Source organism: Passer montanus, unplaced genomic scaffold (genome assembly GCF_014805655.1).
Source record: "Passer montanus isolate IOZ18808 unplaced genomic scaffold, ASM1480565v1 scaffold51, whole genome shotgun sequence".
NCBI lineage: Eukaryota > Metazoa > Chordata > Aves > Passeriformes > Passeridae > Passer > Passer montanus.
The window spans coordinates 2,716,788-2,734,671 of NW_024370041.1; the positions used below are offsets into that span (position 1 = coordinate 2,716,788).

Genomic DNA, 17,884 nt, shown 5'->3' on the forward strand with positions numbered 1-17,884 from the left:
ATAATGCTGTAAAGGCACAATGATTTATCCTGCAGCTCAATCCACTCACAGCAAAAAATGCTCATTCAACATATAATCACATCTTGCCTTAACACTTAGGTAATGAAGGACTTTTATTTCACAATATATTTGAACCCAGAACTTCGAAAAACAGGAATATTTTGTACTCTCATCTACAACTTCAATGGATGTTAATCAGAATAATCAGTGATGTTTTAAATACAGTATTCATGCTGAACAATTTGCTGGTTTATGCCAATTTGACATATTATGGAAGTTACAAAAATACTTTGATATCCAGAGACTATGCAGAGCTTCTCCAGATGCTTCTTAACCAAAACAATTCACAGACATTTGCTCATCTCTCTGCTGAACGTCCTCCTAAATTAGTTGATCCTAGAATAAAAATACAGGTAAAAATGAAAAAAAATAAACCTTGGTAAAACTAAAGTAAAGCTTTATTCTTGTAAATTATTTGGGGAATTTATATAAGGAAAAGCAAAACCATAAAAAATTTAAAAAACAACCAACACAATTGATGAAAACTTTTCTATTGCCATTTTCATGAATGTAAACGTGCTCCTCTGTATTTTCATAAAAGCATTTTTTGCCATATTCCAATTTTAGCTAGAAAAGTGAATCTCCAAAGCATTATTCTGTATATGCGCTGAAGTTAATTGCAATCATGTAGCCAAATGACATCTATTACTAAAGTTCAATGCAGCTACTTTTTTATAACATTAACTTCTCCTACATTATTTAGAGATCCTATCAGGTTCATGCATTACTTCACAGACTGCATCACTCTCCAGAAATCCCACAATTAAACAATTGTGATGGAAGCTTTTATGAGCTATAAGCCTTCATGTCTTAAAATATTTTTATTTTGATTTCATGAACTCAAAACTACTTGGGATATGTAGGGAAGTCACATTTATTAGCATGGACTAAAAGTGCTTTAGAGATAAATTATCTTTTTAATATAAGTTTAAAAAAATTCAATCGTGATGCAAACTCGGCAGTAAGGAGAACTAGCTTTGCAAGATGTGATTGGTCAGGGTGCTACATGATCTCTTCTAGGTTCTCTTTCCCAAAAAGGCCTGGACCATTCAAGGTGCCTTCTGACCAGGGCTGTTCTACAATTCTGTGACACTGATTCTGTGATTTTATTAATTAATCTGCCCCAGTGCAATTCCTACCCAAACCCACCCTCCTTGGGCTGATGTTTATGCAGCTGCTTTTGCTAGTTTTATGCTGCACTCAACAAGTAACACCCTGAATTAGCTCCCTTTTTACTGTGATCTGTGAACATTTACATGGATAGGCAGATCCTTAAGAAATGTGCAATTGAGACAGAAAACTTGGACATTACCAGATTTAAATCTCTGTTAAAATCTAATTCTGAAGCGAAGAAAGAACACATTTTTCAAAGCAGATACCATCCCATACATAAGACCAAGGCAAAATACAATCATAAACACCAACATCTTTCATATTTTGCTGAAAGCCTATTTCCAATACTGAAATATCATTTTTATTTTGGTTAATTTATTTAAGCTGCTATGTTGAAAATTTTTCAGGAAGAGGTAAATGCTAATTTATAAATATACTTGCCTTGTTGTCTTTGCAGAAGTCCAGAGATGGTGATTGGCTGCCTTGAGAGAGGCAGCTGTGGGGAAGGTGATGTAAATGGATACAGCTGAGGGGTTCTGAAATCAGAATTAGCCCATGATCCCCTTAGACTGCTCTGGGATCCAGATGATGATGGACAAGAACTATGTGGCAATCTCACCACAGGTGTGGATCTGTTAATGAAATTAATTCATGCATGTGATTTTAGGCTACTTCTATAACAATACAAAAGATTTCCAAATTACTTCAATTTGTTGTCTATATATTTTTCTTACTGAATATTTTTACATATTTCAAAAAGCAGACTGATCAAACAATTATGGAATCAGAGGTGGAAAAAAAGAAGTACTTCATTACACTTTCTGCTAAAAAGATATATTTGGCTTAATGATTATAAAGAACAACAGTTTAATTTTTCTGGAATGGTTTAAAGTTATTTATTAATGTTAATAATTCTCATAGTTTAAGACATTTTAAATGTTTAAATGAAAAAACCAGAAACACCTGTTGCAGGCTGCATGAAAAGTTCGGGTTATTCAGAGAACAGCCTTTGTGCAGATATTGTGCTTTCATCTCTGATTTTTGTAAGAATGATAGAGCAGAGACATTGTTAAATGTCCCCATTATAAAATTACTCCTTTTTTATAGGTGTACCATGACTGCAGATGTCAACAGCTACAGAAGCACAGATTATAACTGCACATTTTTGAAAAACATTATTTCAAAATAAAACTTTCCCCCAGAACCAAACATTCATCTATGCATAGTAACACTTCTTCAAACCTAGAATCTGAACATACAGATTAATACAGGCCAGAGGGGAAATACCATTCTCTTGTAGAAGATGGTAACCTCTTGAAAAAGTATTGAATTACCTTGTAGATCCTGTTCCAATACTCTGACTTGGCTTTATCAGAGCTATCTGAGAACTCCTGTAGGATACGCTACCTGTTGGAAGCAGAGTTTTGGAAACAGGACCAATGTGAATTACCTATTTTACTTAAGAGATAACTTTGGAAACAAAGATTAGTACTTTTATTGCATGATTTGGGACAAATTCATGACTGATTCATTCAAGAACTAAAAATGGTGCACAATTACAATAGTCAATGACAGGGCTCAGCTGTCACAAAACCATCATATTGCACCATCCCTGCAAATCTTGTTCCAGTTAAACACATGGTGGTTTCTTTCACCTTCTTTCATTTATTAGACTATTATTAGACTATCAAGACAGCTGTGCTGAAGTGCTTCAGTTCTTCAGCTGATCTTTTTTTGCCTCATCCACCTCTGAGAAGGAAACTTTCCTTAGTGCACCATTAAATCATTGTTTCCACTTACCCTTACTTTTGCACATAAACTTTGATTCCCTCAGCACTGTCCACTGCAAAACTTTATGTGAAGGTTCTGAAATCTGCTGAACACATAACTGTTCTACATAAAATTTTACTGTCTAATAAATATCTATTTATATTTAGACCCAATAAAAAAACCAGTTAACCTCAGCTCTCTTGTTATGCTTAAATTTATAGGCAACCATGCATTTAGGAAGGATCTGAGCATATAAATCAGACATAACATAGAAAAAGCAATTTTTCCTCCTCCATTGAAATTGCATTGCAATTGCATTTGTCTTTGTTTCAGGACACTTACACCATGTAAAAACACAAGAGTACTAAAAGTTCTTTATGTGCCTGCAGATAGATTCTCTGAACTACTGAAGGCAGGTGAAAGCCTGCCTGAGCACAGACTGCTGCAGAAACATGCTGAATGAAAAACCAAGAATGGGAGAGACACACAGATAGCAGGCCTGCAAAGCATCAGCAATTCTGGGAAAGTCCTCACAAATAAACAGTTCTCAAGAGACTGCACCAACTCCAGTAGGCTGTTACTCATGTCTTATTTACATCTGAGTGTTACACAAGCTCAGGGTATGAAGGAATGAAAGAAAGGAGTGGCAGGTAAAATGTCTTATACCCTATAACAGTGATAAGGTGAAATAAAATCACCTTTTTGAAGAAATTCTTGACCTCAACTCTCTCACTTTTCTTATTAAATGTTTTTTTGACTTCCAATTAGTTTCCCCCCTTTTCTTCATGTGATATTCAATATGACATTGTGGACAATGTTACTCTCTGTTCACCACAAATACATAAAATCATGAAGCTTAACAGAGGGTTAACAATGTATATGGCAAGTATTCCTGTTCTGTTGAATCACACATATAGTGACAGTATTTTCTTTGCAACTGTTGCTTTGGCAAAAAATTGGTTTGGTTACAAGTAATCATTTACTGAACAGAAGAGGTAAGTACTAGGAAAACATTTCACACTTCATTTTAACCATTTCCCAGCTACTGGATTGAAGTCCACCTGGGAAAATCCTCACACCTCAACACAATTCAATTTTTTTTAGTAAATTTCTAATGTATAGATTTTAATTTATTCATCCTCCTAATATAACAAAAATGTTATTCAGTTACAAAGTTTACTTTTACTCACCCATATGTCCATCCTGTGGTGGAGTTATTACTGATAATCTTGTTGGACCAGTTGGTGTCTGCAGCTAAATGAACAGCAAGTCATTAATCACAGTGTAATAAGCATATTAATTATTAAGACATTTTAAGCAATAGTGTTATATTTTTGAGGTCTACAGAGCCTGCAGATTTCCAGAAGTCTCTGCTGTCAGTTTTGTTCATAGCACTAAAATGCAAAACCTAAGAATTAAGTTCCTACTTTTAAAGGTCTATGGGCAGGTGGGAAATACATGTATTTTAGCTTTATTATTAGCTTTATTTATTGCAAATTCAGATAAGAAGTGTTATCAGACACTCTCACTGTTTTCTGTGCTGACATTCCATTTGCAAGCTAGCAGCTGCTCCTGGATGTTACCTCTCCTAACCAGGATACCAACACCATGAAAAGCTCCTGCTTTCATTCTCTTGTCAGCAATATCACTCAAAACCTGCAATTCCCTACTCAGGTACCAGGGTCTAAATGATGCTTTCAGACCAATGATATTTTTGTAATATTGAGATTTTAAGAATTTGCCATTTACTTTGGCATCACAAGTTTAAAAGCCTGTATATGGCATGTGGAGAATATAACTCCAGAAATTAATGTTGCAATTTATTTGCTTTTGGTTTCTTTTGGGGAGCATCTGACTTCTACCCTGCATCAAGCCTATCTGAAATCATCATGCACATCAGAATGGTTTTGAATGGGAGGGGGAGAATCTTATTTTTGGCAGCATTAACAGAGTAAGAGAAATCAAAAGGATTTATGTCTGTAACTATACATAAACAAGTATTAAAAAAATCCACTTACCTTCCTCATTGGTGAAGGTACAGGATCAATTTCCATTGCCTCCATCCTTGCCAGAAAGGTCAAAGTATGACATTGTAATAAAAATAACATTTTCATTATGAAGACTAAAATTATGTTAGATTCTAATGTTAAATTTCACTAGTAATGGAAAAGCATAATACATAATGCATAAGACACATAAGCATTTAGAACTTATTCCAAAACTCACTAGCAGTAAGAAAAATCTATTCACTGATTCTGAGCTTTGGTTTAGACATTTACAGAGTAAGTTATTTAATGATTAGCATCATTATTCTTCTATTTTTCTGAATAAATATGCATATTTATGTATTTTTCATTTGTATCCACAACAAGGGCACTCTGAATCTGTAGTTTTTTTATAGAAAAGAAAGTTACAATCAAAGTTACAGAAATATTTTAGGTTGAGCAAGCTGTATATTCATTTTACTAACAATTAAATGTGCCTTACCTGCAGTGACCCATCCCATCTATCCTGAGACAACTACAGTGTACATATAGGTGTCTGTACAATAAATTGAGTTTTTCTCTATAGCAAATGGAGAGTGTCTCACTGATCTCTCTACCTATGCATTCATCTATCTAGCTATTCATACAAAAGTTCTTTGGAATGAGGTGCATCATCCCTTAGATTTCTTTCCAGTAACCACCATCCATACAACTATAATGTATACTTGAATAGATAAGACTTTCCTCAGTTCTTTCATATTTGAACAGTTTGCAAAAACAAAACACAATATCAGAAAATATTTTAAATTCCCTACAAAAAGGTTACTTTCTGTATAAAATATTAGTTACGATTTTCATTGAATATTAACAAGTTTGTACCCACGTTTCAGAAGTGGAAGGACGACTCGAATGAAGAGAATATGAAGAATAAACATTCTGTTTTCTTGAAGGAACTGAAGTCATTAAGAAATTTAATATTAGAACACAGCTATGTCCAGTGACAGGTATTCCATAGTTAATATTTTAAACCAACACCTCTTACTGGATAGATTTCTGCTGGTACTGGAAAATGGCAGCAGTGTAGTTTTTTCAGGAGCTTTCATACTAAAGGGGAAAGAAGAAACAAAAGATATAAATTGAAAGCTGGTTTGATTAGTTAACATGCCTAACTGGTCAATGAGTATAAAATCAAAGCATTTATCCCTCAGTAGCAGGTTTTAACATGACACTATTTGCCATGAAGCAAAGTAAGAATTTATTTTGTAAAGCTATGAACTTGCTCTTTACATCATAATATGTGCAGTGCTCATTATATACCCAACAATTTCAAATTTAGCACAACATTATGGCAAAGTATGTGCGAGAACAACAGATGTTAAAATACAACTATTAACTATAGCTAAACACAAAATTCATTTCATTTCATTAAATTATACATTTGCCAAACTTTAAGAAATCTAGTTATCAAATTAAACGTTGGTATTTTCATGCTATTCAACAATAACTTTGCAAAACTGGTATCTTTGATAAGAATCATAAATAGGAAGAATATGTTTACTAGGCAAGCAAGAAGAGGCCCTAGGACACTTCTCTCTAGGTAGAACTCAAAAAAAATCTAATATTCAGTAAGAACTCTGTAATTTATATAATCAAGATGTTATTCATTTGAGATGCAGACAAGAAAATGAAGGCATAAAATGAATAAAAATATATAAACTGCAATAATCCACCATATACACAGTTTCCTTTATACTGGTTTTTTCTTTCTGCTATATTACACTGATCAGGCTGAGAGAGCAAAGTACACTATTATGTGCCTTTAAGAGTCGAGGGAAAGTCTGTACTAAAAAAAAAACACAGAAAAGAAATAAAGATCAATTAAAGATCAAATTAGTGTAATTAAAATACTGGTTTCATGAACTGGCTTGTTTGTTAAGGAGATTTAAATAAGTTTTGGCTTTATGTTGGAAATGAGATGAAAAGATGAAGGTGTATCAATCATTGAGCAGTGGGATGAGTGATCTCTTGGCTACAACTCTGAAACATTTGAGAAAAGACAGTAAGTAAGATGAGACAAGAATTTAATTTTTACTAGAAACAGAAACAATGAGAACCATATTACAAAACTCTGATAACTTTTTAAATGGGCTAAGATACCAGAAAAAGGCATCATAGTATTTTCCAGGCTGATGCTATAGTCCATTGCAAAATACACTAACATGGTTACATAACTGCAAATAAAAAATTAAAACTGAGTATCTATGTGACAGACTTTATTAATAAAGTTCATTTTTAGAGTTAACTATGGAGTTGTATTTTAAAATAAAAGGATTTCTTCCTGACAGGATTGATTATTGTGAATAAAAAGGATCTGATGTCAGAAATCACTATACATTTATTTCTGTAAAAACACAGGAAGAAGGCAAACAAAACATGAAAATTTTATTCCTTTATCAATTAAAATTACTGTTGTCTGATTACATTTACTTTTGCTGCATTAAACCTCTTACCATTGTATCTGTTGAATTTGTTGTGTTACTTTCTTGAGAGACTCTTCCAGCTTTGCTATCTGTGAGATAATCATAGATTTAAACAAAGTCTGTTTGTGTGATATACAGCTTCATTTTCATCCAGCCTCCTTTCTAAAGTGTTGAAAGGCTGCTTTCTATTGGTTTTAATCTTAAGACATCATTGCAATTCCAGATTTATTGGAGCTGTTATGGCTGTGTTATGGACCCATTAAACAGTCAGTCTGGAAGAGATATGCTTCTTTTTGGCAGTAAAGACTTTGTTTGATTACCTTTTCTTAAGTATGCTGGTAATACTGGATAAATGAATACTAGGAAAAGTGCTGAAAAATAGTTTTCTTTTCTTTTGCTTCCTATTTGTCATATCTGATATAAAAGCTTTGTTATGATTAATATAGAGTTATCTGAAAAAGCTACCAATAAATGTGAAAAAAATATTGTTCCCATATTTCTCATTTCAGATTCAGAATGTATTCAGCTCACTTCACTATCTATTTGTAGTAAGCCTAAATGAAAAGTTTTTTCTACTCTGTTAAGAAACACAACCAGAAATATCTTCATTAAAAAATGTTATGAGCTGGCAAAATTGAAGAATACCAAGGTCAAGAACACTAGGTCAGCTCCCCAGTATGTGTATTTTTTATAGTCTTTCATTATGTGAACATATATTTTATGAAGGATATAAAAATTTACTCAATAGCCTCAATACAGCATCTATGCTTTATCCTGAATTTCCATTATGTGACCTTAATCCTTCACACTGTTCACATTTTGATTTGAAGACAAATTATGAATTTGCTTGTTAACTTTTCATGCTTCTCAAACAATTATTGGAGTCCTTTAATAAAATTACCTGATTTATAAAATAACATTGTTTGTGGGAGATACTATGATCTTTTTGCAGATGCAAAACTCTGCAAAACAGATTAAAGACAAAATGTAATTTATGTAATATCTGGTTTTTGGTATTCTGTTTTTTTCTTCCTCATGAGAGCTAGGTTTGATTAAGAAAGGAACCAGTCAGGAAGAATGTACTTTACTCTGTTGCTCTGTAGGACTGGGTAATTTTAAGACCAAAGTGCGTTAAGGAAGGTGAGTAACTATTTGCTTTTCAGTATTTTGGGATCATTAACATAACAGGACATCTAGATCTGCCAGGAGCACGGACAGCAAGTGGCCACGATCACCTGCACCCTAATGCCTGCACAACTCACAGAAACAGCAAAAAAGCAGTTTACTGAAGACCATGAGACCTTGTTGGTTGACAGTGACAAGGATGACAAACTAGAAATAAGGAAGGGGACCTGAAACAAGACAGCCAAGCATGAGAAACTGGAATGGTGTTTAATATAACCAGCCTCTCCCAACCCTGATCCAATGCAAGCAGTTTTAATATACTAATAATACACAGAATGGGCAAAACAACAACAAACCCACCCCAAACAGTGTGCCACTGAAGCAGCAACCAACTGTGTTTTCAACTGTTTGGTACTGTCATCTGGACACCTTCCTTAGGTCAAGAACCACCCCTGAATGCTTCACAAACACTGCTGAGTGAATGTCTCAACAGTAAACAACTTAAAAAATTATCATTACAAAGTATCAAAACTCTCCTCAGCTTCTTGGAGATAACATCTCTATATATGCTGAATTCTATTAAGATATTTGTTTTACTTTGTCTACAGGTTTCAGTTTTACCATATGGAGTTGGTACAATAGATTAGAAGGGGGATGATATCAGGATTCCTCCCTGACCTGGCTTTGAAAGCAGAAGGACGTGATCCTAAAAGACCTACACTACACTGAGTGATCCCAAACTGCATTCACAGAGAAGAGGGAAGAATGGGCCACAGAACACCTAATTTTCCAAGCTTTCTATCCATGACAATCATACCAGAAACTCTCCTCACACATGAAATGGCCAACTGGGCAGCTACATGAGCTTTTTCTCTGTAATTTCATACATGGGGCAGCCACTCATGGGTCAAGTCACCAATACTGCCAAATAGCTTTAATCAACATCCCACGTCCTTAGAAATAAAATAAAAATCCAACAATTTAATCAAATATTTAGAAGTAGCTAAAAAATGAAAAAGAAATCTGCCTTCCAATCTACAAATGAAGAAGCATAGTCACAAATGTAGTACCTGCTCTCCACAGAATAATTAATTCTGTCCTTCACACTGAGCTATTCCAAATTCAGGGTACTAGCTCTTAGTCATGTTCCCCCTTGCTCAAGCTTCTCATTTATTTTGTCAGCCCTAGTCTTCTTTTCCTCTGGGCTTATCTTCTAGCATCCCTCTCTCCCCACCTCTTCCACTTTCCTCTCCATAGAGTGAACTGGTTTCTTCCCTCCCTGTAATTTAATCTTTAATTTAATCTTAACCACTTCACAACCAGAATATTTTATTAGAAACAGTAACTAGAATTAACAGAGTCATCACAGACTTTAAACAATTAAAAACTGGTATTTATAATGACAGTAATGAGTCAATCCTGATAAATTATTCTAATTATTCCCATAATAGATTAACATAGTTTCTAAAAATGAACCAAAGTAACAAGCAAAACATAAACAAAAACCTAGCAAATCACAATTAGAGTTACCTTTTCTTTGTGGTATTTTAATAAACGCTTACGATATTTTTCTTGAAATTCTGATACCTAAAAATAAATACAGTTAGATCAAGTTTCACATAATTACACTTATGCACCTCAGCAAAGAAGTGATGGAAAAGAACTACTTCACAGTATTCAAAGTTTTCTGTCTTTTATAGGCAGTTAACATAAATTTTTAAAATCATCCTAAAAAAATCCCAAACCATTCTAAGTTATCATCACTGACAGACAAAGTCTTATAAAGTTAATTTAATCCAATATGACCTACAGTAGGGCTGGTAGATTTATTTCACTGAAGTTATATTTTAACACTATATTCAATAAAAAGGTAAAGACATTGGAAAGCCAGTTTAGCTGCAGTGTTTCTTATTCATCAGTGCTAAGCAAACACATAAAATTAATGGCAACATAGAAAGTAATCTGTCTTACTGGCAATTATAATATGCCTTGTAAAAATACCCTGTTAATTAAAAAATAATTGTTAGACACACTGTCTGGTGATGTGTAAGCACTTCTTGTGTCCACATGAGGATCATAAACCATGACAAGTTAAAAGTAAAAATGACAAGGTAGGCAAGACAAGAGCTCGAGGAACAAATTACCACAGGCAGTAACTTGTAATAAATCTTTCTTCTCACATGTAAGAAAACTGCCAGAAAATTTGTAAGAAGTGAGACAACCAAGAAGATAATATAAACCCAAAGAGGGGTATCCAACTTAAATGGTTATTTTATTCCCTGTGGAAGGATCTGGGAGGTTCCCACTGAATACTCATCAAAGGATCAGTGTGTCTTTAGAAGAACTGATGGACTTATAAAGTGATGGCTTTAAGCTGTCTCCACTCACTGAGAAATGAGTTCTTGGGTCTAGGAGAAACCTGAATTCATCAGTTTAGTGCTCAGTACCAGTCAAAAAGTAAATCAGATCTTACCAGTAGTTCAAAATGGAATAGGGGACATCATCATCCCCCTTTAAAAAATGCGTGTTCCTATATCCTGAGCCTGCTCAACATCTCAGAAAGGATTGAGTAGGTCTGAAAACAGTTCAGATTTATCAGAGGTATGCAAAAACTTCATAGAAGATTCATAGAATATGAATCTTCATGGCTGAAAAAAAGACAGTTGAAGAAGGCATGCATCAGCTCTCTAAAACTGATGATTAGCACAGATGTAGTGCATGAGAATGGATACTTTTTCCTCCAGAATAAAATTCAAGAGTAAGAAATGAAACTAACAGGTTAAAACCTGAAAAATGAAATAATCATCATGCAGTGAACAACCTGTGCACTCCTCTTCCACAATATGAGACAGATGCCAAAATTCAGGAAACAGCCTGACAATTATGTGGGGAAAAATATCCACCTACGTTTCTGAATGCCACCCCAAGACCAACCCACTCTGAGAAATCCCTGTGCCACAAGTTGGGGAAAGATGGGAGGCTCTTCTGAAGATGTACCACTACATCCAGCTCTGCTCTCACTCTTTCCTAAGCACCCACAGAAGTGACAAGATATTAGATTGGATAAGAGATTAGATAAATTGCTCTTACATCTTTTGATGCTGGGACAAGTCCTGAATATACCTCAATGCCTTCACTACACTTCAGTATGTTCTCAACAGGTTATCTCAGAACAGAAAACCCATCTCAGCCTGGAGAGATTAAGCACTCTTTTTTCCTGCCTTCGGCACATTATGGAAGTCTGTATTCCCATGGGATTGGAGGTGTGCAGGTTCCCTGCATTTGTTCCGTTTATGGAGTAACTGCTGATCCTGATGTTAAAAAGTGGGGATGGAAGGACAGAGGAAGGTTCACGTTCACCTTGTGTCCCTTCTGCTTCTGAGGAGGAGCACTGCTTAGGAAAGGGGCCAAGGTCAGCTTTGGAAAAGTCTTGAGGCCTGGGGTAGAGCAAATGTGAATCCATGACCACTGCTGGAGCACACAGGTGATACCCCCTGGGTTACTGCTCTGCTGGATCAGGAAGCTCACCCACAGATCAGCAAGTCCCAGCCCAAGGAGATGAGAACAGCCAACAAAGGCTGTAGCCGGGCCCAGGGACAATGTGGAGGAAAATGCTGCTGAACTGCACAGGGAGAGGGACAAGGACACAGAGTCCCAAAGCCAAGTGGAAGAGATGCAGAAAATGAGGAGGAAAAGGGAGTTTGTATGCACTCATTTAACCCAGAGAGCTACTTAAGTTCTTGACTGGAAACTAAGCCTGACAAAATGAATCCTATCTGTAATTCACAGAAAGCAGGAGGCAAATGACCTTGGAATCATTTACTGCATCTATCTGGGAAAAAAAAGAGGTGTGTTTTGATTACAAAAAAAACCCAAACAATTAGAAGGGAGAGAGAGCACAGTGAGCTCAGGACTGTGTCCAGCTCAGGTTTTCACTGTGTAATTTTTATTGCTATAATTAAGGCACACTATCTGGGCACATTTAAGCTTCTGGAAGATCTAATTTTTCACTGCATGGCATTGAAAGTGATTTTACACTATTAAAATAACCAGACTAGTGGTCCTCAGAGAGAGTTTGAAAACATAAGCAGTGACCATAGTGAATAATTTATGTCTCCTTAAGAACTCAGAAACTGTAGAATTAAGGAAGTAAAGATGGTAATGGGCATACATTCATTTTCAAGCATTCAATCATACACTTTTCCCATTCACATAAAAATCAGTAGGAGTTGCTGATTATTTATAGAGTTAACAAGTTTTAAGGCAGATGCACCTGTGATATTTCTTTTGAATATTTCTTGCTCAACACATCTATTGGCGTGAACAGTGATTGAATATCAGGACTTGTCTATGAAGAAATGAAAATATACCACGGTTAGCATTTTTATTAGCAATTCATATTAAATAAAGTCTTTTGTAAAGTGTTTCTTAAATTGACTGATGAATATAAATAAATTAAATAAAAAGACAGATTAGAAAAGCATAATGCTGAAAGTGAAAATAAGCCTAGTTTTCTTTAATGGCCTTATCAACCATCTGGAAAGCACTGGGTTTTTGTTTAAATACATTACCCAATATATACTTATTTTGATTAAAATAGTACCAGTGTCCAGAGGACATTGCAGGATGATGAGGCCCCTGGGAGAGGCATTGCACTCACACCAACAGCCAGGTTTCTGGCAGCCCGTGTCCAGGCTTTTTGGTTCTCACCACTCCCAGTCACATGGAATGCATCCCACAATCAGTTTTGTTTCAAAGTCCTTTTTCAGAATAGTTCCAATGCTGACTGGGATCCCTTTGTCTCTCCCTGCCCATTGGGCAGCAGAATATTATCCTAGAATAAGGAAAGAGCCTTAAAGCAATTGTTGAATTTTTACAATATTTTATGAGTTGTGTCTTTTAATCAGAGCTGTGCATGCTTTAGGAAAACTGCTTTTCCTTGTTTTTCCCAGCTACTAATTCTTACAGAACTCACAGAAGGTAACCAATTGTATTTGAGATTTGAGACTTCCTCTGCCGTTTTGAATTTGGTTGACATCAGCCAAAGATTCAAAAATTTCCAGCTGACAGATGGAGAAACGCAGACACACAGCACAGTCAACCTACCTGTGGTATTTCAGTAAATAAAAACAATACAATAATATTCCATCTTGAAAACTGAAGATATTTATAAAAATATATACAGCTTCTTTAAATGAGAGGCACTCATAGGAACCAAGCTCTTTGCAATCTATTTAGGGTTCTATCAGAGCAATGTACCTATCAGATCTGAAAAAAATAAAACCCAACCAGCTTCATGCTGATATAAAAACTCTTTCAAATAAAGATTTGTGTAACACCGTTTATATTTTATCTCCTGCATGGAGGAGTAGCAGATGTTCCTCTGATATTCTGAAATACTGAACAGCCAGATTCTGATTTATAGTAACACTTAACCATCCTCTGGGGAAAAGCAAGTGGGGATCATGAGACACAGAAGGAAGACATAAAGGTGACAAGAATGCATTACTGTAAAGATGAGACTATTTAATGTGTACATGTTGATTGCCCCAACATACAATTTAATTAGGAATTCTAACACATTTATAGGACCTCCTCTCATTGGGAATTCTTCCACAGCATCAAGCTCATAAAGCTTACCAGGTAGATTTCCACTCAGGTTCCTGAATTATAGAGCCATGACTTTTTATATGCATCTTTAATTATCATTCCAATCATTTTATCTGTTCTTAATCAAGGATAAGCAATCATCATTAATGTCTTTTTTAAAGAATATGGTAATTTGCTTCCTTCCAGCCCTCCAGAGCAGTGGCAGGTTCTAATGAAATATCTAATATTTTTGTTAGTATCCCAATCATTGCATTTTTAAATTCCTTCTATGCTTTTGAAGTAAATTATCAAGTTCTGCTGAAATGGTGCAGTTTAAGACTGATGTAACTTAAAAATTAACATTGGAGCAAGGTGTTGAACAAGATGACCTCCAGAGGTCCTCGACAACTCAAATTATTCTTTGACTGAAATTAATAACAGCAGCAACAATACGTTGATATTGAAAGCACATTAAAATATGCCCTTTAGAATTTTTATGAAGGGCTTTCTGATCTTTTTTTCATATTTGATTACTGTGTGCATCGTTCCTTTACATTATAATTGCATTTTGTTGTTTTGTTGGAACTTTTTTTAGTAACACTGTCTTCTTCAATGTGCAAGATTCCTAGGAGGCCTTCATGTATAGCTGTATTGAATTTTATTAAATGTTTTTAGTGTTTCTCTTTTATCCTTATAAGGCATTGTCTCTTAGGTAGGCATCAGTCTACAAAAATATGAATGCTTTCACAACCTATTTATGGAATCAGCTAAAGAGAAGATTGCTCCTGGGAGAAATGCAAAATTAAAGATTCCTAATAATTAATCAAGAAAGGGAATTAAAAGCTCTTAATTCTCCAGTGAATAAGAAAAATTCCCAACAATATTTCAAACCCTTTCCTAATCACACAGCCACAAGGAAAATAGTTAAGCTTAAGAGAAAACACGGGAAAAAAACCCACTCCACTTGAAAACACTGCTGAGCCATCATGTAGGTTTTCAATTCAGTCCATTACATGAAATAACTCATTACAGTTCATTTTCTGTGATGCAAAAATGCCAAAATCATAAACATTTTTCCACATTTTGAAATTAGTCACTGATGTTACACAGCAACCAACCATACTTCTTGAAAAGTTTAGAATGATTTACAGTCTAGCAGTACCTGAAAACCTAAAAGTTTCCACATGTTTTAATTTAAATAAATATTTACAAAAAAAGCGGAGCTGTCCAGTGCCTAAGTATCATAGTTTAGCAACCTATTATCAGTAAATACTCATGTCACAGTTGGCAAAAACAAAAAAGAAAGCATTTTTTAATGCAAATAGTTTAGCTGTTAAGTAAACCACAGATTAATATAATGCAACCAAACTAAAGCTTGATTTACCTCTTTTGAAAGGACTACAGTATGACAAGCCCTCCTGCAGACCAAACATTCATCTTTTTTGCCTGTAAGGTAAAGACACACTTAAAATATAAATCAAACTGAATATATAGTGAATATAATGTGATGCCTAAACCTCTGGAGCTTGTGGAAGAAATCTGCAGGTTACACAAGAAATATGAATAAAGAATTTGATGCCATAACCATTACATTGAGTTGTGCAGGAAAAATGTATGTGAATGTCATCAGGTCTTACTCCTGTAAATAAGCAGTCATGCAAATGATTTTATGAATATCATTAGTGTCACAGAATGCAGGTGACTTTTAGTTCCCTTGATTTAAATAAGACTACTTGCCTGGTTTAATTAAATGTATGCTTAAGTGCACTAATGACTTACAGCCAATCTGATATATGGCTTTTTAGACTGGGGCACAGTGGTGTTGTCCCAACAAAATATATGAAACTCAAATGTCAAGGAATTAAAAATTTTACCTTTTGAATTCCTCCAGTGAGAAAACAATAAAACCACTTTTAAAAACTTTATGACTTTAAAACTCTTTATCCGCAAACATATTAGAAAACGTCTATAGCAAATGCACATTATTTCAATATTTATAACTGACAATTCTACTAGCTACTACCTTTCTGAAGATTCTAAGTATCAATGTCTATAAACATCTTTAAATACATTTTAAACCTCATTATTACTGAATTCACCACAAAAAGATACATAATCTCATATGTTTTTGTGCTAAACAATATTAAGAACCAAAAGGAAAGATGTTGGTCATGTTCTAAGGGGCTGCAAGCTGCTAAGGCTGCATTTTATGATCTTCTACCCTCAACAGCAACCTGTGAAAACATCTAGTCTAAAGTTTTTAGTTCTGAAATACAGATTGATCATTTCTTCTGTGTGCCCTTACAAAAACTAGGGCATTTAGCATGATGTGAAAGGGGAAAACATTGATTTCTGCTGCATTTTATTTCCTTTTGTAAAACAACTTCATTATTCCTCTGCCTTTCCCACATATCTTTGTCCAAGAGCATCGCTGAGTCCCAGAATATGACTGTGGAATTGTGCACAACACAAGAGCTTCAAACATCACCTCCAATCTTCCCTCACACTGCTCAAAGTCTTCAGGAACAATACTGAGCCTCAAAACTCATTAAAACTACTTCCAAAACCTACCCTAAACAAATCCTCCGTTTTTTTCAATTGCTCTTTCACTATGGAAAAACCATTATCTTTCCCAAATTTGGAAATTTAGAACAGAAGGCCATCTACTTGTAGTGGTGGTTTTTGTTTTTTTGTTTGGGGTTGTTTTTTTTTTTTTTTTGGGGGGGGGGATGTTTTTGTTTTGGGGTGGTTTTTTTCTTTTTTGTTTGCTTTGTTTTTTGGGTTTTTCTTTTTAATAAAAGTACGGATCATAAGCATCCAGAATCCAGTTTTATTAAAGCCTCCATTGCGTGTGCCCAAGGCCTGGTCTCAAAGCCACATCCACCTGGAGGTGGATACAAGTGACTTTTACTGTTCAAAGCGAATCAACAGCAAGGACTGGAAAGGCCTATCAGTAACATTCGAAGAAGTGCTCAAAGCTTTGATTTTTTTTTTTTTCCACAGCGGGTGAGAAATACCAATGTTTGAGGTGGATGCGTGCGCGCAGCACAGCCATTACCTTTCTGCAGGCAAACCTCACAGAAAACGTGGCCGCAGCTGGTGAGGCAGAACCGCGGCGTGGGGGTGCGGGGCTCGCACAGGCAGGAGTTGCAGAAGACGGGCACGGCCATGGGGCAGGGGAGCAGGACGGCCCGGCGGGGGCCCGGGGCTGGGGCACAGCCGCTCGTCCTCAGGCCGAGCCCCGCGGGTGCGCCGCCGCCACGTCCCGCCCGCTGAGGCGGCCCTGAGGGCAGCGAGGCGCGCGGCCCTCCCGCCGCGGGGCCTCAGGGCGGCAGAGCTTGGTCTTCACACACACACACCAATAAAATTTGGGGTTTTTTCTGGCCTCTCACTACCCAGCTGGAGCGGTGCCGACACAGACGGTGCTCTGGGAGATTCGCGCTCCCGGCCCCAAACGTGCGAAACACAACGGCACCCACAGGCCTTCGGGCAGGGCCTTCAGCAGCAGCCCCGCCCGGCGCGCTCCTCCCGGGGCGGCAGATGGGGAAAAAAAAACCACAAAAAACCCCAAAAACAAACAAACAAACAAACAAAACCACCCAGAGAAAATAATTGTGGATTTCACTATTTTAAATGCAAGAATCCAGGAAGTTTGTTAATTCGCTATCAGAGGTTTGCTGTGGCGTCTTCTGTTGTGGAAAAAGAGCAAAACAAGGAGAATTGATGTTCATTTCTTAGACAAAAAAAAAAAAAAAAAAAAAA

The 17,884-nt window shown here is 35.9% G+C and overlaps 1 protein-coding gene across 1 annotated transcript; it reads right to left on the reverse strand.

Moving 5' to 3' along the window:
• Window positions 1-358: 358 nt before the first annotated feature.
• On the reverse strand, window positions 359-17,612 carry RNF212 (ring finger protein 212). Its single transcript, XM_039723844.1, has 12 exons — window positions 17,181-17,612; window positions 15,507-15,568; window positions 12,807-12,881; window positions 10,064-10,120; window positions 7,439-7,497; window positions 5,971-6,032; window positions 5,812-5,881; window positions 4,962-5,007; window positions 4,134-4,197; window positions 2,508-2,580; window positions 1,615-1,805; window positions 359-396 (listed from the first exon to the last, which is right to left on the reverse strand). The coding sequence occupies exons 1-12, from the start codon at window positions 17,290-17,292 to the stop codon at window positions 359-361; spliced, it is 909 nt and encodes a 302-aa protein (XP_039579778.1). The 5' UTR covers window positions 17,293-17,612.
• Between the last annotated feature and the right edge of the window lie 272 nt (window positions 17,613-17,884).